The sequence below is a fragment of the Schistocerca cancellata genome, chromosome 7 (assembly GCF_023864275.1).
Source record: "Schistocerca cancellata isolate TAMUIC-IGC-003103 chromosome 7, iqSchCanc2.1, whole genome shotgun sequence".
In the NCBI taxonomy this organism is placed as follows: Eukaryota; Metazoa; Arthropoda; class Insecta; order Orthoptera; family Acrididae; genus Schistocerca; species Schistocerca cancellata.
Window position 1 is genome coordinate 119,323,160 of NC_064632.1, and position 27,847 is coordinate 119,351,006.

Sequence of the window (27,847 nt, forward strand, 5' to 3'; positions counted from 1 at the left end):
CGATACCTCATCCAGAAACGCACCCTCTCGAAACTTGGACAGCAAGCTACACCGCGATGCAGAGCACCTCTCTTGCAGAGTCTGCCACTTGAGTTTGCTAAACATCTCCGTAACGCTATCACGCTTACCAAATAACCCTGTGACGAAATGCGCCGCTCTTCTTTGGATCTTCTCTATCTCCTCCATCAATCTGATCTGGTACGGATCCCACACTGATGAGCAATACTCAAGTATAGGTTGAACGAGTGTTTTGTAAGCCACCTCCTTTGTTGATGGACTACATTTTCTAAGGACTCTCCCAATGAATCTCAACCTGGTACCCGCCTTACCAACAATTAATTTTATATGATCATTCCACTTCAAATTGTTCTGCACGCATACTCCCAGATATTTTACAGAAGTAACTTCTTCATGAGATCAGAAGTGTTGATCAGCCAGGTCATGCGCCATTGATCTAATCAGGTGATAGTCAGAAGGAGCAATGTCTGGAGAACACAGCATGTGGGGTAGGAATTCCCATTTTAATGTTTCCAAGTACAACTTTTGCAACGTGGGGTCGAGCGTTGTCGTGGTGAAAAATCACTTTATTGTGCCACTAGCTGTATTGCGGCCATTTGTGTTTTAATGCTCTGCTCAAACTTGTTTTTAACGCCTCATAGTACACGACGCCATGCTGGTCCCACCAAATGCAGAGCATGATCTTGGAGCCGTGAATATTTTGTTTGGCTGGTGACATGGAAGCATGGCCGGGATATCCCCATGGTTTTTTGCATTTAGGGTTATCATAATGAACCCATTTTTCATCCCCAGTCACAATGCGATGCAGAAATCCCTTCCATCAGCAATGTCTCCAATTCTGCGTCATCAAAAACATTCTCTCTTCCACCACTATGCCGGTCTACGATGTTAAAATCATTGTTCTTGAAGTGTTGAAACCGCTCATGACAGGTTCTTTCACTAATAGCATACTTTCCAAACACACTTGAGAGCATTCAATGAGACTCAGCCACTGTTTTCTTCATACTGAAACAAAACAGTAACACCTCCCCCAAATGACGAGAATTAGGCTCGTAAACTGACAGTTTCAATCAAGAACAACTTTATGATGCAGACACAAATCGACTAATGTTTGAATGAGGTTATGTTGGTCCAAGCTAACAGCCTGACGTCTGTGATCTGTTTCTTTCGACCGCTACTTACCGTTATCGCCACCTATCGGCAAACAGAGGTAGCAAAGTTGTACGGCTTGTAATTGAGAAAATTTGGTATTTTAGTACAGTCTATTCTCAATCACCCTTCAACTACCCACAAATAATATTAAGTTATATATATTCTGTCAGCAGTTATGTATATCTTCCATGCTGTATGTTTGTTGTGATTTCTAGAGAACGTTAATGGTGACAAAATTGGGTAAAATTACGGGCTCTTTCTCCAGAAAGACAGCTGCTCATGGTCTAGTGGCTACTGTCACTGCCTCTAGGTCACGAGGTCTCAATTCCTGGCTGGGACACAGATATTTTTCACTTGAGGACTGGGTATGTGTGTTGTCCTCATGATTTCATCTCACTTTCATCACAAAGGAGTGCAAGTTGCCCAAGGAGTGTCAAACAGAAAGACTTGCACTGGTGACTGAACAAGTCCTAGCCAATAATGCCATAAGGTCATTTTATTTCCAGAAAGACAATTTGTGGATGGAGAAGACAAACCCAAGAATACTCCTCCAAGGGAGATGTTACTTGAAGAATGGGCATTACATAAAACTGACTTGGACTTGCACTAAATTTATCCATGTTCGACAAGAGAAAAATTCAGAATAGCACCTGAAAAAACACAAGGACCTTCAAGAACAGCATGGTAAGCAATGCCTTTCACCTTCACTTTATTTACTACTTGGCCCCAGTACCAATTTCAATATTATCAATGGCTTTTTAAGCAGTAGTGCATGAGCCTTTCACAGTGCACAAGTCATCTGGCAACATTTAAATTTCAAACCTATACACCAACTGCATTAAGTTGCTTGTAATAAATAAGAGACACAGATTTGAGTATGTTCTCCTTATTTTGGTTAACACATGCTTAATTTCCTTATCACAGATGAAATTAACATATAGTGCAGATGATGAGTCGCAGATAGGCTAATCATAGTGTGGTTTCAGTTGTCTGAGACTACACATGTGTGGAAGTTGCATATGCGTGAGTGTGTGTGTGTGTGTGTGCGTGTGTGTGTATGTGTGTCTGTTGTTGACAAAGGCGATTGGCCAAAATCTTTGAGTTGTGCCTATCTGTGAATCAGCATTTCCACTTAGCAACTTATCTTCTCATAATATTGTTACATTCCATCCTGGATTTTCCATGAAGTTAACATGGAATTACCATTCAGATAGTCACTAAATTTTGAAAAAGTATTACACTTACATCATCATATTTTTTGATCTTCTCTTGTACAGTGTCTCCACCCTTCTCTATATCACGCACAACTTCAGTATACTTTGTTATGAAGGTCATTATTTCTGTTATTAAAGCAATGAACTGTTCACGTAACAATAATAGTTGTCTCAGACGTGCGATCTGTGATTCTATGGCTGCAATGAGATCATCCTGTTGCTGGGAAATTCCTTGCAGATCACCCATACTGCCCAGTTGAAGATCACCAAGCTTTTGTTTACTGGCTTTTACTTCTGCCAGTATATCCTGTAAGAAAAAAAAAAGACAGTTAGTTTTTGCTTTTCTAGAATTACTGAACCTAACCCTCTCCTTCAAGCTGTGTTATACAGGGTGTATATGACCCGGGTCAACCCGGAGATCTGGGAAAAATCCGGGAATATTTTCATCTGAGAGAAAACTGGGAAAAACCCAGGAATTTTTTAGAATTCCGGGAATTTTTCATTTTTTTAGTTTTCAGTTAAATTTTTGTGATTTTGACTGGTAAGAAACAATACTCTAACAAAGGATATTACCATATCCAGCTTCTGCTGAATAATACTGCTCCAACAAAACATGAAACGAGAGAAAAAAAAGAAAATAAAACTTAAGTTGCAAGGGAAATGCACCATATACAACAACAAAACACAGTGCTCATACAAGCATCTGCCAGCAGCAAAGCGTGTCAAAGGCTTTAGGAAGCCTATGCAGCACTTCCTAACAACAAATTGCCACCGATGAGCATGATGTGACAGCTGTTTACATTAGTCGTTTGAGCAGTTGCAGTGGGCTCTTGTGCATCCGCAGTTGAGTCGCGTATGAGTAATACCTTCTCCTGCTTCTGGCTACATATGTATGGCTGGGCGCCACTAATATTTCCCTGGTTCGGAAACATCATAGATCAGGGGCTGATGCACAGAGCAGTTTGTGTTGTAGTGGAGAGATGGGTAGTCTCCATGTGACCTGTGTTTACGTTTAGTGATTTTGCTGTTTCCTCTTCATTTATTGCTCTCACATTAAATGAAAACAAAATGGATTTCTGTGGCCGGGAGCTATCAAATGAATTAAAATGAATTTGCATAATTACAGAGGGGTAAAATATGTTATTAGTTTCAGGTTTTATTTCCACCATTATGACAGTCAAGCAATAATCACCTTGCAGAACAAAGAAGTTATTTTTGTCAGTTTGCTAAAGAGATTTGGCTTTTATTAATCTTTTCCGGTGTGGCAGTCAATTTATTATTTGAAACGAAGTGTTGAATTTCACACTGTTGGCTAGTTTCAACTGTTTGCTGCATTTCAAGTGTATGTTTTCCATCTTCTACCTAGTATGGCATTATGCCATAATAAAGAACCAAACATGAGATAATACAGTACTGGTACTCAAGAAAATTTACATCTGAATCTAGATATACGAATGTGCACTTTAAGCCGACTTATGCATTTTAGTACAGGTCATGAAATTCCGATACTCTTGAAGTATCCTCTGATGTCTTGTTTCTTTAATGACATGTTTTACATGTATGAACATACGGGCTACCTTCATCATAGTAGCTGCACAAGGCAGTGACGTCTGTTATATGGCGCTTTCTGGCAACTGCTGAAACGAACCAATTTCTAACAGGTCATGGGAGAATATTGTGAATGGTGGTTTGAAAAGCATTACTTTCAAAGTAAATTTCCTTTTATGCAAGAGGAACTATGTGCGGGATTTTATAATTAATTTCTTAAATCACAGAGCATTTGACTCTCTCTTGAACATCATCTCTTTGAGAATGACCATCTAGAAGAATTTCGAGTCCAGAAGATCAGACATTTACTTCGTTATTAAAAATTTTATTGGCACATTTGTGTGATGTACCCTAAAGTGTAACATGTGTAAAAAAGATCAACATTATATGTGGAAGCTTAGCTTCTCTTGCAGCTTATTAATCTTTGAGACCAATATTATATGTGTAAGCTTTGCTTTTCTTGTAGCAACACTATGTGTATTGATTTAAACCATTGACTTTGCTTATTTGTTTGTTCACGCTAGTTAAGAGCGATCCTGCTATTGGCTGACTACATCACGTCCTATGCTGCCATCAGCTGGCGAGATCACATGACATGAGCTGCGACTGGTTTACAAAAACACGTCGCAATCTCGATTTGAATGCTTCGGAAAGTAACACGAGATGTTTTGTGGAATTCGAAATTATACCTTCGTAACACGAAAATAGGCAGCGTACATGTTGCTGCACATCAAAGATCTTTCCAAAACGTGTTTTTTTCTCCCTGAGTTTCGTTTTATAAAGTGCTGGTAAATTCTACGTTGGTGTATAAACCATAAACATTCAAAGGATTGACAAGTTTTACAGTGCCAAGGAAAAGTATACCATCACTTAACACAGAAAAAGTGTATTTTCACCCAGGAGAAAGTGTATTTTCAACTGGGTAATCTGGGAAAAATCTGGGAATATTTTTTCCTTGTCCATGTATACACCCTGATATACTAACTATTCATACTTACTTCATAAGAAGCCAGCATACTCTTAACATCTTCGACTTTGCTACCAACGGGTCTGTTTAATTCTTTTAGGTCTTGCTGAATTTGTGTCATAAAATTAACACTCTCTGCTAATTTGGCTGCTGCCTCCTTGTACTGCTCCAGCTGGGCCTTGAGTGCATCTGAACGATCAGCAATAAGACCAGATATTCGAGCATGTTTGTCTTTTATATTGTTCAACTGTTCAGATAGAGTGAGCTTGTCTGCATCACTAACAGTAGGAAGAATTGCTTTTCCTTGCTCAATTAGTTTTTCAATGTCTTCTCTCATTTTCTGTGCTTCTTGGCTCAGACGATCATACTGTAAACAAAGAGAATTATAAACTACATAAACAGAAACTGTGATGTAGTAATGTAAGGAAAAATAAATGCAATAACATGAAGCTCACTGTTAAGAGAGTTCAAAAGTTTCTGAATATTATGTAATGTACATATTCAAATCCAATTACTGTTTTCAATTCTGTATCCAATAACTAGATGATGTTTTCACAAAAAGATTACAAATGTGACAGCTTTTAATAAAGTTACATTCAGCATAGAGGCAGAAAAAAATCAAGTTAATTTAATGCAACAAAAATGACTGATGTTTATAAAAATATGTTTTTAACCTGGTTTCAATATAGATGCCAGTAGTGAAAAGGCCAGTAGGGAAAGAAATGAGGAGCAGAAAGGGGGTTTGGGGAAAAGGAAATAACAAGAAAGGAGAGTTACTCCCACGAGTATTTTGGTTATAATTTCCTGACGGAAAGCTAGGCACTTTTGCTTTTTGTAATCCTCCTCCTCCTCCCCACCACCACCACCTCCTCCTCTGACACACAATTTATTACAGTTCACTGGTATAATTAAATATCCCCTCATCCCTTTCAGAGTTATTGAAATTCACTCTTTGCAAAGAATCTAAGCTTGAGGTTGCACCTCATTATCAAGATCCTGGATAAAGAAAAGAACAAATTGGAAAAAATTGTTACAATAAAATATGTGTAAAATGAACACTGTGCAGAAACCTTCGCAAGTTGCTCTTCAAGCAGTGGCATGCTGCTAGCTCTAATTTCCGCAGAAGTTGCAACATCCGCTTCCTGTAGCCAGTGTTCCACAGCTTCTATAGCCGCTTCAAATTGGCGACGGGATTGCAAAAGTTCTAACAGAGATGCCAAGCGTTTGGCAGACTGGGATTTTATAGCCTCAAAATCAGACACCAAAGCTGAAATAAATACAAATAAATATACAGATGCACTTGCTGATATTGTCAGAATTAGTTACCAATTGTTTTAATATGATAGAAAATGATGCTTATTTACCTTCCATTACTGATTGTAACTTCTTCTTATCACTTTCCCCACATTCTTTCATTAGACTGTTAGCCTGTCTCTGCACATCAGTTAGTGTGTTTTCTGAAAACTCTTTTATTTCATTTTCAAGAGCCTAAACAGAAAACAACAGAGCATATTAGTTTGTAAGACTTGTAAGAAATACTAAAGAAAAATTTGTTAGCCTAGTCATACTGCACATCATGCTACTTCCTTGGAAGTGCACCACTTTTCTTAAGGTGAAATCTTTGAAATAATATGTGCATAATAAACATATGATGTAATGGATACTTTGTGAAAATTTTAATTTCATTTAATTAATGATCATAACTTTGTAGCTATTGGTCAAAAAGTAACAAAGGTCTGCCAAGACTAATAATCACATTTTTATGCATTGTTTTCATCCAAGCAGAAGTTAAAATACCTTATGCTGTGCAAGTTCAGCTTCAACTGCAGCAGCCCGTAATGGGAGGTATGCAGGAGGACGGCGACCAACAATAGACTTCAGCCAGACTTGTGCTGATTCGAGTACTTCCTCAAATTTCCGTCTAACATCAGCAGCTTGTGTTATCCTGCTTATTTCAGCTCGTAATGCATTTGATAAATCTGCATGGTCTGCAGACAATGAACGCATAGCATTTTCTAATGATGTTTGCTCAGCAGCTTCCAGCTCTGAGCATACTCCAGAAACACGCTTTTCTAAGGTTTCCAGCAGGACATTTTTTCCATCTACCTCTTTCAATAGTGCCTATAATCCAAAAATATAATAGAGTTTTTTAAGTGTATATATAACATCATTTAAAAATACTGACACACACACACACACACACACACACACACACACACACACTCCACCAACGCACCACTAATATTTTCCCCTTCTCTACTTGTCTCCATTTCCAATCCCCCCCCCCCCCCTTCTCACTCCTGAATATACCCAGCAGTTCCTACCCAGTCCCCAGGATACCCCTGCATGCACCTGTAAGTAGCATTTCACCCCCCCCCCCCCCACCACCACCCCCCACCACCACCCCACCCTGCTGTCTGCCCCCTTCCCACCCCATGCCTCCCCCTTATCCATTTGTCAGATGAAGTTACAACTCAGTCTCACCACAGTGGCCAGAGACAGTGGTAGTAGTCGCGCGCGCGACTACTACCACTGTCTCTGGCCACTGTGTGTGTGTGTGTGTGTGTGTGTGTGTGTGTGTGTGTGTGTGTGTGTGTTTGAGAAAGAGAGAGCCGTGCTTGTGTTTAAATGTATAGTAGTCTTTTCATTGAGCCTGTCTGCAACTCAATGTCTCCTGTATATAGTGGGCAGCAATTGATGCTTTCCATAATGTTGTGGTTTCATTCTGGACTTTCCATTGTTTAAAGGTGAAGGTCTGATGGTTAGACTGAGCAACTAACGTAAAGGCAATCAATCAAATGACTATTGTGGAGAGCCAGAGCTAGTGTGGACACTGGAGACCACAACAACAACGAATGAGGTTTAGAGTTTTTGTTTTTCCTCATGAACTCAAGGAAATCTATGACTCTCCTGAACACCAAAACTAACATTTGGCATTAACAAATTCTTTTTCTGACATGACAAAGCACATTACTTACCAAGAAATATGTATGAAAATAGACATTCCAAATACCCTGCAAAATTATGTTGGAAGTGTATTCCTCATGGAGAAAAACAGTGAAAGATGTAAACTTGTTCCATACACATATATCACAATCAATATAATAAAGTTAAACGGAAATTAAAGGAACATAGGTTCTGAGCACCAAAAATCCAAAATTAATTTCAGTTAGGTGAATCTCTAGAAAATGTCTCAGTGTCAGAAGCTTTTCATATTCAGTGCCTTTCCTTAATTTTGGAGCACTAGTTACCTCTCAATTCCTATTGCATATTTATCTTTGTGTGCAACATTCTGCCCCCCCCCCCCCAACTCTCTTCAATGTTCATTTTGTATTAGTGTAGTTTTCATAACATCATTTTAGCTATTTCCTGCCCCCACATCTCATTTTCTTCCCCACTGCTGCCCAGAACTCACTCATAACAACACATTTAATTTATGTACGCAGCTAACAGTAAATGAAAGTTCATTTTTCACCACACTACAATGAAAATAAATATCAATGATACATAATAAATCTCAAAGATTTCTGTATTTCTTAACTTCTAAGAATGTTTTTTTAATCCTTCTTTTGGAACAAAGACATTACATTACCTTAGTAGACTGAAGCCGATCTTCGGCTGCACGGCTTTCAAAACCCAGTGGTGATGGAGATTTAACATCTTTCATTCTCTCACGCATCCATTCCTGGGCTTCTTTTATTTCTTGGCGAGCTCCTTCCAAGCCCTTACAAGCCATCTCTAATACCTGAGCTTTTCGCTGAATACGCTTTGCCACATCATTATATCGACGCTCCACTGATTTCAGCTGGAAATGAAAAATCCAGAAATCATTTACTTAAGACTCATATAAACTGACAACATTGTCATAATCAGCACACATATTTATAATCTTTTTATAATGATCCAAGCAAAGTGAATATTTAAATTCTACTTGTAATAGTTTCTCTCGAGTGACCAGCCGAAAATACCAAAGATCTTTTGAGTAAACAACCTTGGAGAACACTACTTTTCGTGTGCGTGCGCGCTCAGGTACGTATGAAGAGAGACGCTCACACACACACACACACACACACACACACACACACACACACACACAGAGATCCAAATTGTTAATTGGTTTAAATTTTAGTCCATGTACAAATTAAAACTACTCATGCAAATGGTCAGCTTATAACCATCTGAGAATTTTGGTGGCAATAGGTCTTACACATTTTTCATTCTAGTGTTATGACAGAGAATATGATTTTTTTTCTAAGAATAAGAAAAAGAGCTACATCATACTCCCTAAGCCACCTTACAGTGTGTGGCAGATGGCATTTCCAGTTATCATCATCAGCAACAGTTTTCAGCCACTGGCCATATCTGATTTGCGCATAACCCTTTCCACCTTTCTTTACTCTCCCACTACTATTCTGCCAGCACCCATTTTCAGCCCTCTCCTTGGCTTCGAACACTCTCCGCCACATCTTTCGGCCAACTATCCCTTAGTCTTTCACCTTGGAGTCTCAATTTACCAGAAAACTGTGCATTGTTTTTATAATCTAGAAGAGATGTTCCACATAACAGCAAAATACCAGAGAAAAAAAGGGCAGTATAATGTTAGGATGAGAGAGGATTGGTGGCACATGTGGGTACATGTTGAGAGAATAGAGGGAGAAGGGTGGGAGATGACAGACAATGGCAACTAGCTGAGGTTTAAGGCTGTGAGAAAGTGAGAATGAAGGATGTGCTGGGGAAAAAATCTCATTTGTGCAATTCAGAACAGCTCATGCTAGAGAAGAAGTTTAGCGGACCTGAAATGTGGAGTTGGGGTTTTGCCCTCTACCACATGCTCCATTGTGCACTTCTTTGCCCTCAGAATCTATCTTATATTGTTAGTTTCCACCCATCTCCATTCCTCTTGTCTTGGTAGTTTGATCCCTCTTCCTCATTCTCTCACATGCACAAGTGTTTTAGTTTTGTTATCACTAGCAATCCAGTTTTTCCATGCTCCCCTCCCCTCTCCACGAGACTCATTTGTCTGTCCCTCTACTGCATCTGGAACACTTCTCTATATCTCGTTGGCTTGCTCATCTCCATACCTTTTCTATTAAATTTTAGGTTATTGTGGTGTGTGTGGGGGGGGGGAGGGGGGGGGGGGGGGAGCAGATTGACTGAAGGAATCAGTAGTATAGGTCATTACACTGTTATGAAGATGGAAAGTTTATTCTCAGTAACAGTTACTGCAAACTACATTGGGCGCAACGAGATACTTTTTTTCCCAGGAAAAATCAACTGACATTCTACATATTCTTAGGCATAATGAGCAAGCAATACTTTGTGATCTGCAGATCCACTAGTCACAAATATTCTGTCTGCAGCAGCATTCATCGGTAATTCTTGGCATTACAAAAAATTGGCTTGGGGGGGAGAGGGAGGGGGGGGGGGGTTGGCAGAGTGGTAATGGTTTCATCAGAATCTTTATCTTCAAATTCAGGCTTTATGTCTGCAGACACTCAGTAGTATTAGAAGTAAAGGTGCTAATTTGGCTTCTGGTGTGAGGAAGGTTGCTAAGTGAACTTCTCACATCTTCTCAGATATTTCTTTTGGGCAGTGAAAATAATTAGAAATAATACTTCCCAGTTAGAAGATATGTTACAACATAACATACTTCATTCTGAAGTGAAGGGTGCAGGAGAGAAAATAGTTTGATAGTCAACTTGCGAGAATTTTGTTTTACCAGCATGTGGCAGGTATGCAGTTGCCTTTGACATGGGCTACAAGTCAGCCAGTTAAATGACGTGTGGAATTTTAAATCTAGTAGTGTTGTTCAGTAATAAATACTAGCAACAAACCCATTTATCAGGCATAACAGGTCAATCATTTGATCTTATATTTCACATTAAGACTACTGCAACACAATTTCAGTTGGATCCGAAAAATGAAATAACTGCAATCTTAAAATGAATATTTATACAGCAAGAAAAGACAATAAATATTGTACTGTTGCTAATGAAATATGAAATACTGAAAAAAAATTTATTTCTGGTATGAGAGTAAGTTTTATGGTTAATATTGTGTGTAAAAATTTATTTGTTACCTGTTCTTCCACTTGTTGGGAGTCAAGATTGCTAACAACATCAATTACAATTGATGCTTGTTTCCTGATTTCATTAAGTTTTTCTGGACCCTGCTCTTCAAATTCAGCTTGTATCTCAGAAATTGTTTCTAGTTTACGCCCACAGTCCAGTCCACTTCCTTTGTCCAGTACCTCCATTCGTTTGCCAAAGTCATCAAACCAACTGTGCATCTCTTGAACTTTTGTTCGGAAATTTTCAATCACCCTCTGACAATCTTGTTTTTTCTTCATGACATCTGCCAGCTTTGCAAAAAATGAAAAGATAGCTTTAGGTTATTTGAATAACTATTCCATCACATACCACTGCTTATCTTATTGCTACATTAACTTACTGCTTTAAAGTGTGAAAGATAGTTAAACAACTTAGTGATAAACAGTAATTTAGGTAATTTCATCAATAACAGCACAAGCTCATCTTTTTTTTAATAAGAAGTTGTTCTATATTTCAAAGAATATCTAATACAAAAAGATTACATTTTTCATCTCTGGACAATCACATTATATCCATTCTTTACTGTTCAAGTTTCCTGGCCCAGCTGGATGAAATAATGTGTGAGACATAGTCTGGATTGAAGAAAAAGTAAGTGCAACAAATACTGAAATTTTGGATGCAGAAAATCCTCACTTTATGCATTCATCTTTCATCAGGCCAACAAACCTATGTATAAATATGCATTGGCAATAAGAAAACTGTGGGATTTGAAGTGTGAAACAGTGGAATGTCCATCCCATTCACCAGGGTTGGCAACACTAATTTCCACTTATTCTCACAAGAATATAAATTTGTACGTGGAAAATATTTTGGGTTCAAAGAAGAGATTATTGCACCAACGTATGAGTATTTTGTAGGCCTTTCACAAAAATGTATCTTAGGAATGGAATCTATAAGTGGGAAAAATGATGGACACATTTCAATGACGAAATAATTTCTATGCTGGAAAAAAAGTGAAGTTTTAACATTAAGAACACAATAGTCCACTACTAGATACTTTATCCTTATACACCAGCCAAAGGAATTTTTAATGAAAAGGTGATTAAAGTCATCAGCAATTGCAGATTCACTATGCAGTAGTATAAAGTAATGTTCATGACTATCTACAGTCAAAAAAATATGCCTACAGTTGCATAAGCAAGAATCCGAATAAACATTTTCACATCACTCTAAGACAACCCATATTCATCGTGTGACAGCTTCATTTTTCATTTACATATTTATCCTTCCAATTTTATTTTATAATATATTTTTTAAAAAATCAGTACCATGTATTTCCACAATACAAACCTCTTGATTGAGGTTCTTTAGCTGTGCGCTGAGGGCAGCACTTTCTTCATCTTGTGGCTGAATGTTACTTCTTTCTGCAATGGCATTCTGTAGCTCCACCATAGACTGGTACTCAGCACGTGCTGCCTCTGGTCTCAGTTTTGCTGGGCGTGATTTCCACTCAGCCACTTGAGTCGCTTTGGCACTTGTCCACTGAGCAAGCTCTGCTCGCTGTCGTTGCTGTTCCTCTAGTTCCCCAACAGCTGCTGTCAGCACAGAGAGTCGATTCTGCACCTGTTTAAAACAGTTATTTCATTAATAGATTGTTCACAATAATGTTAAATGTTACACCATGTAACTGAGGCTCAATGTGATAAAACATGTCACAATAATTTATCCAGTGACTGAACACTGGTGAGTGGCACTATCTCTCTTCAAAGTGTAGTGTGTTTACATTTCTGCATTGCTTGTTATTAAAAATGGTTTGTTACAATTCATGAAATTATATTTAGAATGCTACAAACTATTCACTTAAGTACAAAAGAAAAATTTTCATTTTTGAGATAAACAGTTACAGCAACAAGGTATAGTCTTCATGGGCTGATGACAATGATGATGGAATAGGTAGTAATAAACCAGAATGACTGCACTTATAAAAAGCAACAGGGGCATGCTGAGTCAAGAGGAAACTCATTTTCAAATGATCAACAACATCAAGAAATTGTAATTTAAGTTTGTTCATGAAGAATAAAGGACAAAAATTACAGTTTAGCATCTTCCTTAATAAGAGGCAGAGGTGTTAAAAGCCAAGGAGAAGAAAAGGGATTTCACTTGCAACATGAATCAAAAGAAATTTCTCCTATACATGGGGCTAAGTTACAAATAGTACATCTTTTCGCCCCATTGCCAGTAGATGCCTTATGACTGATGTTATTTTCTCCCAGCCATTATGTCAATATTCTGTTACTTTTAATGTTACAGGCCCGACCTTTCTTGGTTAACAAGTCCTCATTTCCATTGTTGTACTAATCACAGTATTTTCTATAACTAACATTGCAATGGTAGAAATCTTTTTCCCTTTTCATTTATTTACATATGTTTGTTGATTCTATGCCTGTTTTATCCAATCTATTTAGAATTTTCTTAAATATCATGTTTTATTTTAATTATAATAGTCATTATCTTATTATTATTACTTCTATAATAATAATAATAATAATAATAATAATTATTATTATTATTATTATTATTATTATTATTATTTATTATTCTTTCTTTCTTTTCTCAGACGTTATGTCTGGTCAAAAATGGAAAGTGACGTGGACCTTGATCAAGCGTGACTTCATTTTAACTGTACGGTATATGTTATATTGCATTTAGGAACTTTCGGGTAATTGAACATGTATCAATAATTACGGATTTCTGTAGTTGTATATAAAAGTTTGGATGTAGCTGTATTGCATTGATGTACTGGTGGATATTGTGTGGTATGACTCCTGTAGTTGATAGTATAATTGGTATAATGTCAACTTTATCCTGATGCCACATGTCCTTGACTTCCTCAGCCAGTTGGATGTATTTTTCCATTTTTTTTCTCCTGTTTTCTTTTGTATATTTGTTGTATTGGGTATGGATATTTCGATTAGTTGTGTTAATTTCTTCTTTTTATTGGTGAGTATGATGTCAGGTTTGTTATGTGGTGGTGTTTTATCTGTTATAATGGTTTTGTTCCAGTATAATTTGTATTCATCATTCTCCAGTACATTTTGTGGTGCATACTTGTATGTGGGAACGTGTTGTTTTTTAAGTTTATGTTGTAAGGCAAGCTGTTGATGTATTATTTTTGCTACATTGCCATGTCTTCTGGGGTATTCTGTATTTGCTAGTATTGTACACCTGCCTGTGATGTGATCTACTGTTTCTATTTGTTGTTTGCAAAGTCTGCATTTATCTGTTGTGGTATTGGGATCTTTAATAATATGCTTGCTGTAATATCTGGTGTTTATTGTTTGATCCTGTATTGCAATCATGAATCCTTCCATCTCACTGTATATATTGCCTTTTCTTAGCCATGTGTTGGATGCGTCTTGATCAATGTGTGGCTGTGTTAGATGATACGGGTGCTTGCCATGTAGTGTTTTCTTTTTCCAATTTACTTTCTTCATATCTGTTGATGTTATGTGATCTAAAGGATTGTAGAAGTGGTTATGAAATTGCAGTGGTGTAGCCAATGTATTTATATGAGTGACTGCTTTGTGTATTTTTCTAGTTTCTGCTCGTTCTAGAAAGAATTTTCTTAAATTGTCTACCTGTCCATAATGTAGATTTTTTTATGTCGATAAATCCCCTTCCTCCTTCCTTTCTGCTTAATGTGAATCTTTCAGTTGCTGAATGTATGTGATGTATTCTATATTTGTGGCATTGTGATCGTGTAAGTATATTGAGTGCTTCTAGGTCTGTGTTACTATTATTATTATTATATTATATATTATATAATAATTACTATTATATTATTATTATTATATTATATTATATTTCAAATTTTCCTGCACCAATTTTTGTTGGACGTGAGAGCAAATTTTGTTTTACTAGTTTTATGGCTGCACAAGAAATTTTTTGAGTTACCACAGCACTTATTAGCGATTACCCCATGTTGATTAGGATTTATGGTTTTATCACCTACTCTCTAAGCCTTTTAGTTCTTGTTAAACAATGCCTTTCTTACCATTGCCTGTCACCATTTCATACCATGCTGTGTCACTGGGTGGTCGACTCAAGTATATGAGAAATCCTCACTGGCAAACACTTTGGAACATTTGTCACTGGAATGTAGTATCAATGGACACTGACAGCAATGAGACGTACGGAGCCTGAGAACCCACATGCAATAACAAAGATTCCTAAGGCTGGCAAGCCATTATGAGCACAAAACATTAAAACAAATCAGTGCACTTCCTCTCCTTATGTGACCCCACAACTGACTATTTCAGAAGCAGAATCTCCATAATAATATTTGTAACAAAATGACTCAGTGCATTTCTTTCTCTCAATGAACAGATTAATTCCCTGTAGCTGAGACTCTCAAAATTCTCTGAGTCTTCAGACATCCCTGTGATTTCCCTAGCTTTTCCAGTAAGTACTGGCTCCTTGAGAATTTCTAATCTTCTAGTTTCCAGAGAAGTCAACACTCAGTTCAAGACCCGTATTTGTTTCATTTGATGTTAAAACCCTTTGGATTTACCATTGCAGTACTCACTGCATTGTAAAAACAAATATTTCAAAAGAATATTAACATATTACACAAGTACTTTCACACTTACAGCTATCCCCTCGTCCCATAACTTCCTACTGGTACCCTTCCATCCACATCTATTTGCTTTCTGTTTGTCCAGAAAAGGTAATGTGACTATTACTGCTTTTTCTGACAAACTCATACTACAGACTACAGAAACAAGGAAGAAGAACTGTGCAAGATAAAGAAAAGCAACTAAGCAATTCAAATGAAACCAATAGCCAGCTCACTAGATTTAATGGCCATGCTATGCAGATGGAAAGAGAAAACAAGCAGTTGATTTGATGGTAGGAAGTAGAAGAGAAGAACAAAAATAATTGTGAAAACTTGAGTGTTTAAGGATGATATTACCTAAGTTTGGAAAAACATGATACTTTCGCAAGGTGATTTGTACAGAATGGACACTGATGATAGACTTCTAATTTCCCTAGCTGTGTTCATTCATCTAGTGGGTTGCCTCAGTTCACAGTCATTTAGTGGAACCTGTGAGGCAGCAAGACTGAAATTGCTGCTGTTTTACTTGACAGTCTTAACATATCACTGACAATTAGTTATACCTTTCAAGGCAAGTATCTGCTAATCAAAGGCTCAATGGTTCTACATCCAGCATGCTTGTGGATTTTATGGTTTATGTCTCTTCATACATGCTTTCCTAGTGGCTACGCATTATACTAAGAACATTACCATATGGCCTGTCAGTCTGACATCATCTACCGGGTTCTAAAGAAAAAACTGCATAGAAAAAGAGATAAAAACAAATACAATTCTAATGGAGCATACGACTTTTTATAGATGGCAGGCTTCCTCTCTGGTAGACGTGCTAGTGTGCAACTGTTGGATGGAAACAGCTTTCACACTATTGAGTGTTGTGACTGTTTATGTTAGACTGTGCTATGTCATTTTTTTGTCATGATGCCGGAGATAATGTTGATGACTATGATACTAGCTGTGTCACTCCCACTGGAATACAAACAACTTTGTAAATTTTTTGAGCTCTCTCAAAGCCATGAACCACTGAGATTACAGCAACTTGGAAACTAACCACAATCTGAAATAGCTCAACCAACTTTAGGCTGTTTATTTGCTATATAAGGCCATCACAGCAGCTCCAGGGGAGGTAACTGAGGTTATCATCAAAATATTTACATTTATTCTAATTTGACCTGACAGTAAGACCAAGAATATCACTTATTCCTAATTTCATGCAACTATATGGAGGTGTCATAATGACCACTAATGCTGCTTGTCCATCTCACAAAAATACTCATATTGTGCACTGAAACTATACTATTTGGTCAAAAGTATCCAGACACCCACTACTGGACATTAATGTAGGGTGTATCCATCCTTCACCTTTATGACAACTTCAGCTCTGTTGGGGATACTTTCAATGAGTTACCAGAATGTCTGTGGAGGAATGGCACCCCATTATTCTTCAAGAGCCGAAACTGGATAAGGTAGTGATGTTGGACACTGGGGTCTGGAGTGAAGTTGATGTTTTAACTCATTCCACCAGTTTCACATTGAGACTCTGGGCAGGTTAGTCCATTTCAGGAATGTTTTTGTCCACAAACCATTGCCTCACGGATGTTCTTTTATGACAGGGTTCATCGTCAAGCTTATACAACAACATCAGCTCTTAACTGTTTCTCTACTGTATGCAGTACACAATGCTGCAAAATGTGTTCATATCCTTTAACATTTAATGTTTTCTTAAGCGCATTTGGGGGGGGGGGGGACAGCCTCACCATGAAAAACACCCCAATACTATAACATTACCGTCTCCATACTTTACTGTCAATGCCACATATGATGGCAGGTAACATACTTTACTGTCGACATTACACATGTTTTCTGGTTAACATTCTCATGGTATTCAACCAATCAAATCCTTCCGTTGGACTGCCACAGTATACAGAATGGCTCTTTACTCTAAATCAATTATTTCCAGTCATCTATTGTCTAGTGCCATTTCTCTCTACATCACCTCAAGCATTTTTCAGCACTAACTAAAGAAATGAGGAATTTCTCCCATTCTACTTTATTCTTTTTAACTCTGAATGCGAAGTCAATGTGCTAGCTGCACAGCTGGTAGCACTTTGGAACTCAGGAGTGATTCCTTTTACTGATTTCATTCGATTTTTTATGACCACCTTTCACAATACTGAACACTACCTGCCCATCATTACACGAGGTCTGTCTGGTGTTGGTTTAGATATGGTTGTTCCTTTGTTTGTGTTTCCCTTTTACAATCGTAACACCAAAAGTCATATGGGCAGCTTTAGAAGGGCTGACTTATCCCTGATGGATTTGTCACAAAGGTCACATCCAATGATTAGTCCAAGTTAGAATTCACTGAACTCTCCTGGCTGTCAACTGTACTGTTACTGCTTCTCTACTGGTAATGAAATATTCTCCACTTTCTTTTCTACTGGTGGGCATCCTCCTCTCTTTAACATCTATTGGTCAATTCTGCATCACAAAGGGGTGTTCATACACTTTTCTTCAGACAGTACATCAAACAACATTGTTAATACAATGATTCATTTCATTATAATGCAAATAACTGCTGTCTTTATATGTTTGAAGATATGTGATAGATAAAATTATGACTGACACACAGATTATTGTCTCAAAAGTAATTTACACCTGGTGAATGGTTTTTAATTATACTCATAGACATTCTAAATATCAGGTGAGTACAAATTGTTATTTCCTGTAATTTATATGTTTACTGTCTCCTACATCATTATTATATTCTGTTAATGGCCAGCAGTCCCCAAACTACATTAATGCTGTTTAGCTACAAGTGACATGGAGTATAGAGTGAATTGTGAACATTAAATATTATATTTAGCTTCTGTGTATACAGTTGCTGGATGAATGTGACAAATAATATTTGGAATTTTTTTTTATTTTATTGGCTACAAGATCATATTGAAATACAATGTGAAAAGTACCAGAAATCATAATAAATAATGTAGTTTTTAAAAAATAATAATATTCACAAATTCTTTACCTGTTCACATATGCTGTCCATCTTGGTAACATATTCATGTGACTGCAGGTTTTCTAGTAAAAGTCTCAACTTCTCACTCTTCTCATCAAGATTCTTCTTCCCAGGTTGCCGTTGCTTCTCAAACAAAACACACACAAACACCGTGCAATACATGCTCAAGCAGGAATTTAAGCACTCTAGTAAAGTACATTTATTCCAGTAATTATAATGGAATAGAGCACAAAACTACAGTCAATAATTCTAAAAAGCAGAAGACTAAGACTCTACTGGAAAACTTCTACATAAATACATAATTCTATTGTGTTACTTCACAAACATGCAACTATAAACATTTAGATTAGAATCATAATTACCTGAAGAGCCATGCTATACAAAACTTTTCCATCAAAATTTAACTGTACTCTTGCATTAAATATACTTTTATTACAGAATAATGTTTTCATTGTTGAAGCACTTATTCTTAATTTCAAAGTGACATTGTCATTCTGTGCATAATACAGGGTGTTTCAAAAAGGACTTTACAACATTAAAAATTCATACACATTTATTCAAGATATAGAGCTGGGTTTAGTGTTATTTTATAGGAAACAAATCAAGTTTTTTTTAATCTTAAACTAAAGATGCTGTATATGGCTTCTTTTGGTTATCCTGCACACATCTCATTGGAAGTCAATTTCTTCCCAAACTCGCTGTAGCATTGCAGCTCAGTGGCGGTGTAAATTCTTGCTCTTAAGTTCAGGTAGAGAAGCCAGCACAGGAGGTACAAACATGATATCCATGATGAATCCCCACAAGAAAAAAATTGAGTGGTGTCAGGTCTGGGGAACGTGGGGGGGCCAAGCAATTGGCGCATCACAGCCAATTCATTGACCTGGAAAGTGGTCACTGGGAAAATCCCGGATGTCAGCCAGGTAGTGGGGGTGGCATGAAGTAAACACTTCGTCCTTGGTCATCCTCATACATCTGTGGCATCAAAAATTGATGTAACATATCCAGATACACTAGCCCATTGATGGTTCTCTCACAGAAAGAAAAGGGGCCATACACTTCACTCTTGCTCAATGCACAAGAAATGTTTAGTTTAGGGCTGTCACAAACATCCTCCTACTAGGAGGATCTTTAGCATACTTGGTTTGGAAATTAAGCTGAACTATTGTCACTGACTTCGATTCTTCAATCCAAAACAGACAGCTAGCACACTCGGGTGCACTGAAGGCAGCCATCTTTAACACAACTGGTACTAGCGCTCCTTATAGTGCAATTAGGCACTAACAAACTATGAGGGACAAAACTTGATGTATTTCCCTACAAATTGACACTACAATCACCTCTGTAGGTACTATGAATTAAGTTCCATGAATTTTCAAAGCTGGAAAGTCCTTTTTGAAACACACTGTATTTTCTGACTATCAGTCTGAGCTATAATGCCTGCTTCTTTCTTTTTTCCCCAGTACAACATTTCAAAATGGAAAAGCATTTGAAAAGTTAGGAAAAATTAAAATTTATCTCTAAATTAAAATTTCTCTCTCACATGTCATCAGCTCAGCTCTTTCTACAAACATTTTTCACTAATAATGTAAACTTTCTTTATTCCTGCTTTCACTCTTAAAGTTTTTGTTGTTTGGTTTATAAATCCCTTTTAAAGGTATAACACTGTGAATGAGTCTTTCAGCCTCTTTGCTCAACAAAACAACCTCCGATTTTGAAAAGTAGCATGCTTGTTAAATGGAAATTTGTTATTTATCAATTTAACTGTATTATAATTTTATCGTGTGTATAATTAATCCACAAAATACTTACTGTGTTCTAGACACAGCTGAACTTTGTTTCATTGTTTAAGCATGGTACTTTGTCAAATCAACTGTTACTGTTTATCAGTTTCAATTTTGTTTCACTGATCTATTTGTGTTGCAACATTCCTTGTTTTATCATTTTTACAAACTGATTGTCCAGAAAATTTAGAAAACTATAATCCTGACAAAATCTTTTTGAGAAAGAAATATACTTGTTCTGAATGGTTTTGTCTGGTGCAAGGTGGAACAGCAACTGCTAACAGACACCATGATATTAATTACGAACCTATTTTGTTTTTCAACTAATGCTGGATACTGATCTTGCTGTGTGTCCCATTCACAGCTTAACATAATTGTAAACAGCACCATATTTTGAAGTAACATTTTTCTCTTCACTAATTAAACACCTTTCAACCCTTTTCTATAAATAAATTATCTGTATCATTTTTAATGTAATTAGTTTTTTGCGTGAGAGAAATAATTCAATAAAAATATGATATACAGTATCTTGCTTATTCTTAACATTAGCATGCTAAATTAATTTTTTTTCCCATTCTGTTCATCACATACCACTCACATGCAATAAACTTACTCTCAATTGATGTATCTCTCCCACTGAGGTTTGTGTGAGACCAACAACTGAGTCCTAAACAGTTTCATAATGTGGCAACAGCTAGAAGAGTACTTTGTACATAAATCACCAAGTGAGAAAAACATAACCAAGTGTTCCATCACTACACCGACCTGATCAATAAGGTCCTCAAGTCGTGCTCTGACTATCAGCTCACGGTCAGGAATTGGTGGAGGCACAGTGTCCTGAGGACTGCTTGGACGTGATATGCATGCAGCAGCTGCCTCACAAGCTTGAACAGCCACTGCTAATCGTGCTTTCTCAGCCTGCAGTGTGTTGTGCATGCTCTGAAAAAGGACAAGGATATACCACATCAGTTATGCACACCCTGGAGGTACATGCAAAACATTTTACTTTTGTAACAATTATAGTCATGAGGTTTTTAAGCAGTACAAACACTTAACACACATTCTCTGTATTCTGTTATACGTTATAAAATTGTAGCAAACCATCACTATATGAATAATAATGTCAGTTCTGAAACTGGGGCAAAGAAAACGTTTTGAGTTTCAGTTCAGTAGTTGAATAGACTATCTCTGTAAACCTGCTTCAATAACATTTTTACTTTTTACTATCTGAAAATTAAGTTATTGACAGCATTATCTTTCTTCTTCTTTTTGCTGGTCCTTATCCCATATCTTCATGAGATTGGCATGTTTTTATGGTTTGGCAATGTTAGTGGTAGATGGAGGCAGGATGCCTTTCCTGTTGCCACACTTTCCTGTTGCCACTACAGAATTTCTGTACCGCAACTGTCCACATCTATGGTTATCCTGTGGGAAAGTATGTGAATGTTTCCTAAATATTGACGAATCATGTAACTGAGGCAGGACATGGTACCGGCCGAGTATTCACAAAGGCAGATGTAAGAAACCACATAAAAACCATATCCAAGCTTGGCTGGCACACCAGCCCTCATTGTTAAATTGCCAGGTGGATTCACAATCTGGGACCAGCATACCTACCCGAATCCCAGACAGGAAACAGCATGCTAACATGCATGGGTTCTTGATAGCATTATGTGTAAGTCAAAATGATAATTGATAAATTGTGAAAACAACAGAAAATATGTTCTCATTCACAGACACATAGATTAAATTAATGAACTATAGACATTACTAGCTGAATTTATAATACAGTGTAATAAAATAATCCACATTTGGTTCACAACAAGCAAGTGAAATAGGTCAAATTCGTATCACATGTAACAATAAAACTGGATTAAATGTACTGTACTAAATTTTGCAATAGAGAATTTTGTTATACCCGCATAATTAACATACACAAAAGCATTGATCACACTTTTGTTGTTGATTTAATATAAAACTATTTTTAAGAAATAGGTCAACTTTTGATACATTAAGCACAGGAATATTCACTATGTTCAATTCTGAACTTCGTTTACTTTTTTCCTCATATTCTATTGATCAATGGAAAATGAAACAAATGTACATTACATATGCTGATGAATACACAGAACATATTTTGTGTTCTTACTTCAAATTCACTCAACTCAGTCTTTGCTCAAAACTTTCAAAATATCTCAGGCAAGGAGATTCTGCAACCAGTTTTCATAATATGAGCAACACATATTGCTAATAACCAAAATTAACAAAAAAACTTTCCTTACCCTCGTTTCTTCCAGCTGTTGCTGAGCATCTTTAAGGCTTTCTACTGGTGCCTCCAAACTCTTTGCTATAACCGGTTCATATCCATCTAGATTGTGCATTATACTTTCCAGTGTGTCTTCATATTCTTGGAACTTAGCTAGAGATTCCAAAAGTCGATTCTGTAAAACCAAAATAAATGTTTTTATTTCTCCTAATGTTCCAGTTTCAACAGTTATGAATGCCTCATCATATATACATATGTGTGTGTGTGCGCGCGCGTGTGTGTGAATCTGTGAACATTAATACCTTAATTTGTATAGCAGTTCTAAGTAGAGAATTGTAACTGTCCTGAACATTGTGAAGTTGCTTTTCAATTGTTTCTTCTATACCAGGTGTAGAACCAATGTATCGTTCTATCTGACTTCTTCCTTTCGCCTTGACATCATCCAGAGTATTTTGATATTTTTGAATATCTGCCAGTAGTGCCTGTAAGAAAGAAAACAGCTCATCACACCCTGTAGGGAAAATTGCCGAGATTGCCGTAATTAAAATATTTATGTAAAATTTACTTTTTGATCCCATTAGAAGTGTGCTGAAGATATAATTTGGCACTAATTACATAAATTATTAAATATTATGTTATTTAAAAATTGTAGGGCATGGAAAATGACAACTTGTAGCCAGAATGTTAATGCAATGGATGTGTGAGTAGATACAAACTTCTTCCTAAGATAATGCATAATTATGAGACTGCACTTGCAAAGCATTCTGATGCTATATTTTTATGTCTTTTTGCTATGCCTCTCACAGCTGTCATGCAGTTGTATTCAGGAATGTCAGAGCTTCTTATGAATAAAAATACGTATCAAAATACTGTGTACTGGAGTATCCAGCTAATTAAATTGAAAGTCCTCAAGAGATGTGGATACAGTGTCTAACTAATGACTGGAACTGGAATTTTCTAAGATATCTTTATTTCTGACAAATATCCCTAGTCCAATAAATAGAATCCCAGAAATTCAGTATAGTCTATATCAAATGTAAAGAAGGAATGGTGGTTATGAGAACAGCCACATGCATTTCTCACACGAATAAACATCATTACATACACGTTGGTCAATGGACAACAGTGCGCTCTTAAATTTTATATTCTGAAGTACAACTTAAATTATAAAAGGAGGAGACAGACATACTTTAAAACATGATAATATGCTTGCAATATACACCAATTTGAAACTGCCATCTCAAATCACCAATTTCAAACTGCCATTTCAAATCGCTAATTGAGGGCATTACCTTCAGCTCAAATTCGTTTTCATAGCACTTGACTCCATGAACTGCAAAATGTATTCAAGTTAGCAACAATATGTTTGAATATGAAACATAGCAAGCAAAAGTCAGTAACTTTACCAAAGCCAACAATTACTGATAGCACAGAAGCTATTGGGAATACAACATATTTTTATTAGATACCATCCCTACAGAACACTGCTTCTTAACGTAAGTCTGTTTCCTTCTTAAACAAACTCTGTGACAGTTCACTTGTTCACTATTTACTTTATGAAACTGTAATGCATATCAAAATTATATGATACCTCATGCTGAGATATTTGTTCCTGTGTCTGTTCACGGTTTGTAATATACAGAGAATTGTGTGCCATCAACTGGAAGGAGATCTGCAGTAACCATTTCTCTGTGTCTTGCAGTGACTGGTGGTATGCAGAATATTCCTGATTAAGAAACACAACACGTTAATTACCAGGTTATTTTTGAACTTTTTAATTTATTATAATCTCTTTTATGTTCTGTGCATAAAAACATACCTGCATTTCGAGTTCCACAGTCTGTCTGCAAGAGAGGCATTTGCTTGCCAACTGATCCCATCGTATCTGAAGACGCTGAACCTCTTCCAGAACTGCAGGCCGCCCAGCCCACGCTGAGAGCTCAGCTCCTTCTGAGACCAGGTGCTCTAAGTCCGCATGTTTGGCATTCACTTCCTCTTGCAGGTGCTGGTAATTCAAATGGACACTTTGAGTACTGTATTGCTCACATTATTATACTATTCATCAGCAGTATAAAATAACTGCATACAAAACATGATTAACACAGACTTCAACAATGTGTTACAGGAACCAATAACAATTTACATTGTTACAGATGATGTACAAAAAATGCCAAACAGGGCTGGAAGAGTGTAATGAAATACAGCTCACAATGTGCAAAGACTGGGTGTTCATTTACTGTTGCTCTATGAACATGAGCCATCCATAAAAAGCACATATTGTTATACCATATACAGGTTAATGTAATTAAACTCTCATGGCATAATTATCAGGAAGCAGTGTTTTTCCAATGATTCCTCGTGTATTTGTTTGTCAAAGACTAGAAGTGGACAAACTATAATTGTACTACTTCTTAATTTAATTTCTATTGATACTTTTCTTTTGGAGTACAGAGTTAATAAAACAGTGTCATACTAATACCGTATATTGGAATTAATGACCAAAATCAAAACTGCTGTTATGGATTCCTTGGCAATACACCACAAAAACTAATGGTTACTTTCCTGTCTACCGAGAAATGACATATTCAAAATAAATAATAATAGGACTCCTGTGACTACAAACTGATATAAAAAGAAAAACAAATCAGCTTATGACATGATTTTTTCCTGCATACTGTGAAAGCTAGACCACTCATGATGTACACTTCATTAAGTTTAAGAATCCATTTTCATTCATGTTCCTCATAAATGTTGTACGCTGCAGTATTGTCATGTGCATATGTTACCTTGTATCTCTCAATCAGAGTTTTCATCTCCCCCAGTTCAGCCTTAGTTTCAGGCACATTTTTCAGTGTTTCTTCTACTTCTGAGATCCAATGTTCAAATCGTGATTTAGCTTCATTGTAATCTTCCCAACGAACGACTGCAGCCTGTTTAAATTTCAAAAACAGCCAATGAATTGCCTAAAATGTAGCTCATGCAGACAGTATGCCTAATAAATCTGTAAATCTAAGGACATTTTTGTTGGCATGTATAACCACAATGTATTACCTTGAGCTGTGCCATGACAGAGTTAAGATCAATTGTGAGTTGATCCCAGTGGCTTCGCAAGGCAGCCATATCATCCCGAAGTGATGATTGTTGTTCAACAGGTGTCGTATTTATAGCTTTTGTAAAAACTTCTTGCATCACTGACATCAGATGTTGACCTTCTGTCATACGGTTTGACACAAGCTGTACATAAACAAAAACATCTATTGCACTCTTACATTAACTCTGAAAATACAAGAATGTGAAGTCCAACTGTCTTGAGAAATAGTTCTGAGTCATTGCTTTGGAAGTGTTTTGCTAATACACAAGTACTTGAGATCAGTTCATTTATTTTACAATCACTAGTAATCATATCTCAATTACTCAGCTGTAGATACACATTTTTGTAATTCAACTTACACGTATTGTTTCCAGTTTATCCCGCGTTGCAGCCTCATCTCCAACTCCTATGCAATCTTGCACCGTCCCATGAGCAGTTTTTAACCATGATTCAAATTCTTCTTTAGCTTTGATGAATTCTGTGTGATCTGATAAATTCTTTTCAACTTTAGACACTAATCCCTATGTGAAAAGAGAAAAATAGGAAACGATAACAATATACAATTTCAGAATAAAATATATTCAGTCAATCTCCTATCTCGACTATGTACCTGAATTGTAGTCAGCAGATTAGTATAACTGCTTTGGTGTTGAACTGTCTGATCACGAACCCAGTTGCAAGCACTCATCTCCATCAATACTTCACATCTGTCATTAAGTTCCTCCATTACAGTTTTCTGTTGGATAGCCTCTTGCAACAATGCCTAAAAGAAAGTCATATGCTATAAGAGGAATGACAGCTTATGCATCAAACTTTATTAAGTCAGAATGTGTTTGGACAGTTCCATATTGGAATGAATACAGAAACTTTTGCTTTATTTTTTTCTTAAGCATGACATTGATCTTGCCCTGTTGGTCACAATATGACAAGAATTATAATCACAACTTGTGACTGACCGGCTATCAGCTCCTAGAAAATGCAGACACATGCAAAAAGAACAGCTTCACTTTACATTAATAAAGTCCCATGTTATATTTTTTCCCTAATACAATGATATCAACACTTCTATGTGAAAGAAAAAAAGGTTTATTGATTAATATCAGTCTTTTTGAATGAAACACAAATATTACATTTACTACAACCCTCTCTAAGAATTACAAAAAAAGAAAAGTGAGTGAAATTTCTGAGAAACTGAAAAGTCCAGTGCTGGAGTAAAATACAAAGTAACACTCACTCTGCATCTCTGAAGATCATCAGGAGTTTTCTTGTCGCCTTCCAACTCTGCATTAACTCGGGACCGGAAAGCCTCCAGCCACGACTGCATGCGACTTGAAGTGTCTGCAAATTCATTCCAGGCGTTGATGCACCGCTGTAGTATCTTTTGTGTGTCCTTACATAAAATCTGCAGGCTGTCCCAGTCACTCTTCAGCTGCTGTGTTTCCTGGCGTAGAGTATCTTGGCCTTCAGGGCCAGTTGTTTGTGCAACAGATGTGCTCAAGACAGTGGCACGCTCAACTAATTTCTCACCTGTATCAATTATACCGCACATTAAATCTTTTCACTTCACTGTTACAGTGCATGGTAATTAAGTAAAAGATAAGGAATAAAAGAAATACTTGTACTGAATACTCAGTAATCAACCTCTGTGTCAAATTTATACAAGGATTGCATGAGAATTTTCCAACAAAATGTCAATCTCTCTAAGACAAGATTTCTTTTATAAAGTGGCACGACAAACCAAGGGCTGCTGTAATGTGTGTGTATTTATGGACAACCCAATCTGGTCAAGAGACCATCATAAATCATGGATACAATGACATTAGGCTGAAGAGAGGATAATAATGATATATTTGATGTCAAGGGAGGATAACAATTTGTACTTGCTGTCAATAATTATGTCCTCGACACCAAGAAGCCTTCCTTTAAACTGGTGTTATGGTATTCATGCCTTGAAAATGGTCATTTGACTTTGATAAATAAACACACACATTACAGCAGCCTTTAGTGGTTTCTTCATGTCTTTCTGAATACATAGTTAAGTTATGCAGCAAACTATATGGAAAATGGGAGTTTTTTTTCTCAACAGCTACTGATCGCTGGACGTGTCAGAAATGGAAAGGTGGTGGAGG

At 36.8% G+C, this 27,847-nt stretch overlaps 1 protein-coding gene and 1 long non-coding RNA gene across 2 annotated transcripts in view; one reads left to right on the top strand and one right to left on the bottom strand.

Annotated features, from left to right (window-relative positions):
• LOC126092561 (uncharacterized) overlaps positions 1-13,622 on the top strand; it is a 38,518-nt gene extending 24,896 nt beyond the window's left edge. The window contains exons 2-3 of the long non-coding RNA XR_007521356.1: positions 1,677-1,854; positions 13,567-13,622. This is a non-coding gene — a long non-coding RNA (uncharacterized LOC126092561). The remainder of the gene's footprint in view (positions 1-1,676; positions 1,855-13,566) is intronic.
• Positions 1-27,847, bottom strand: part of LOC126092560 (muscle-specific protein 300 kDa) — a 651,560-nt gene that overhangs the window by 254,182 nt on the left and 369,531 nt on the right. Inside the window, exons 71-89 of the mRNA XM_049908233.1 lie at positions 26,953-27,245; positions 26,329-26,481; positions 26,078-26,239; positions 25,679-25,861; positions 25,414-25,557; positions 24,447-24,632; positions 24,219-24,353; positions 22,930-23,109; positions 22,644-22,802; positions 21,127-21,300; positions 18,590-18,703; positions 12,300-12,572; positions 10,979-11,260; positions 8,492-8,704; positions 6,697-7,020; positions 6,264-6,387; positions 5,970-6,166; positions 4,931-5,266; positions 2,416-2,691 (exon numbers count right to left, since the gene is read on the bottom strand). Coding sequence (XP_049764190.1) covers positions 2,416-2,691; positions 4,931-5,266; positions 5,970-6,166; positions 6,264-6,387; positions 6,697-7,020; positions 8,492-8,704; positions 10,979-11,260; positions 12,300-12,572; positions 18,590-18,703; positions 21,127-21,300; positions 22,644-22,802; positions 22,930-23,109; positions 24,219-24,353; positions 24,447-24,632; positions 25,414-25,557; positions 25,679-25,861; positions 26,078-26,239; positions 26,329-26,481; positions 26,953-27,245 — 3,908 coding nt within the window. The remainder of the gene's footprint in view (positions 1-2,415; positions 2,692-4,930; positions 5,267-5,969; positions 6,167-6,263; positions 6,388-6,696; positions 7,021-8,491; positions 8,705-10,978; positions 11,261-12,299; positions 12,573-18,589; positions 18,704-21,126; positions 21,301-22,643; positions 22,803-22,929; positions 23,110-24,218; positions 24,354-24,446; positions 24,633-25,413; positions 25,558-25,678; positions 25,862-26,077; positions 26,240-26,328; positions 26,482-26,952; positions 27,246-27,847) is intronic.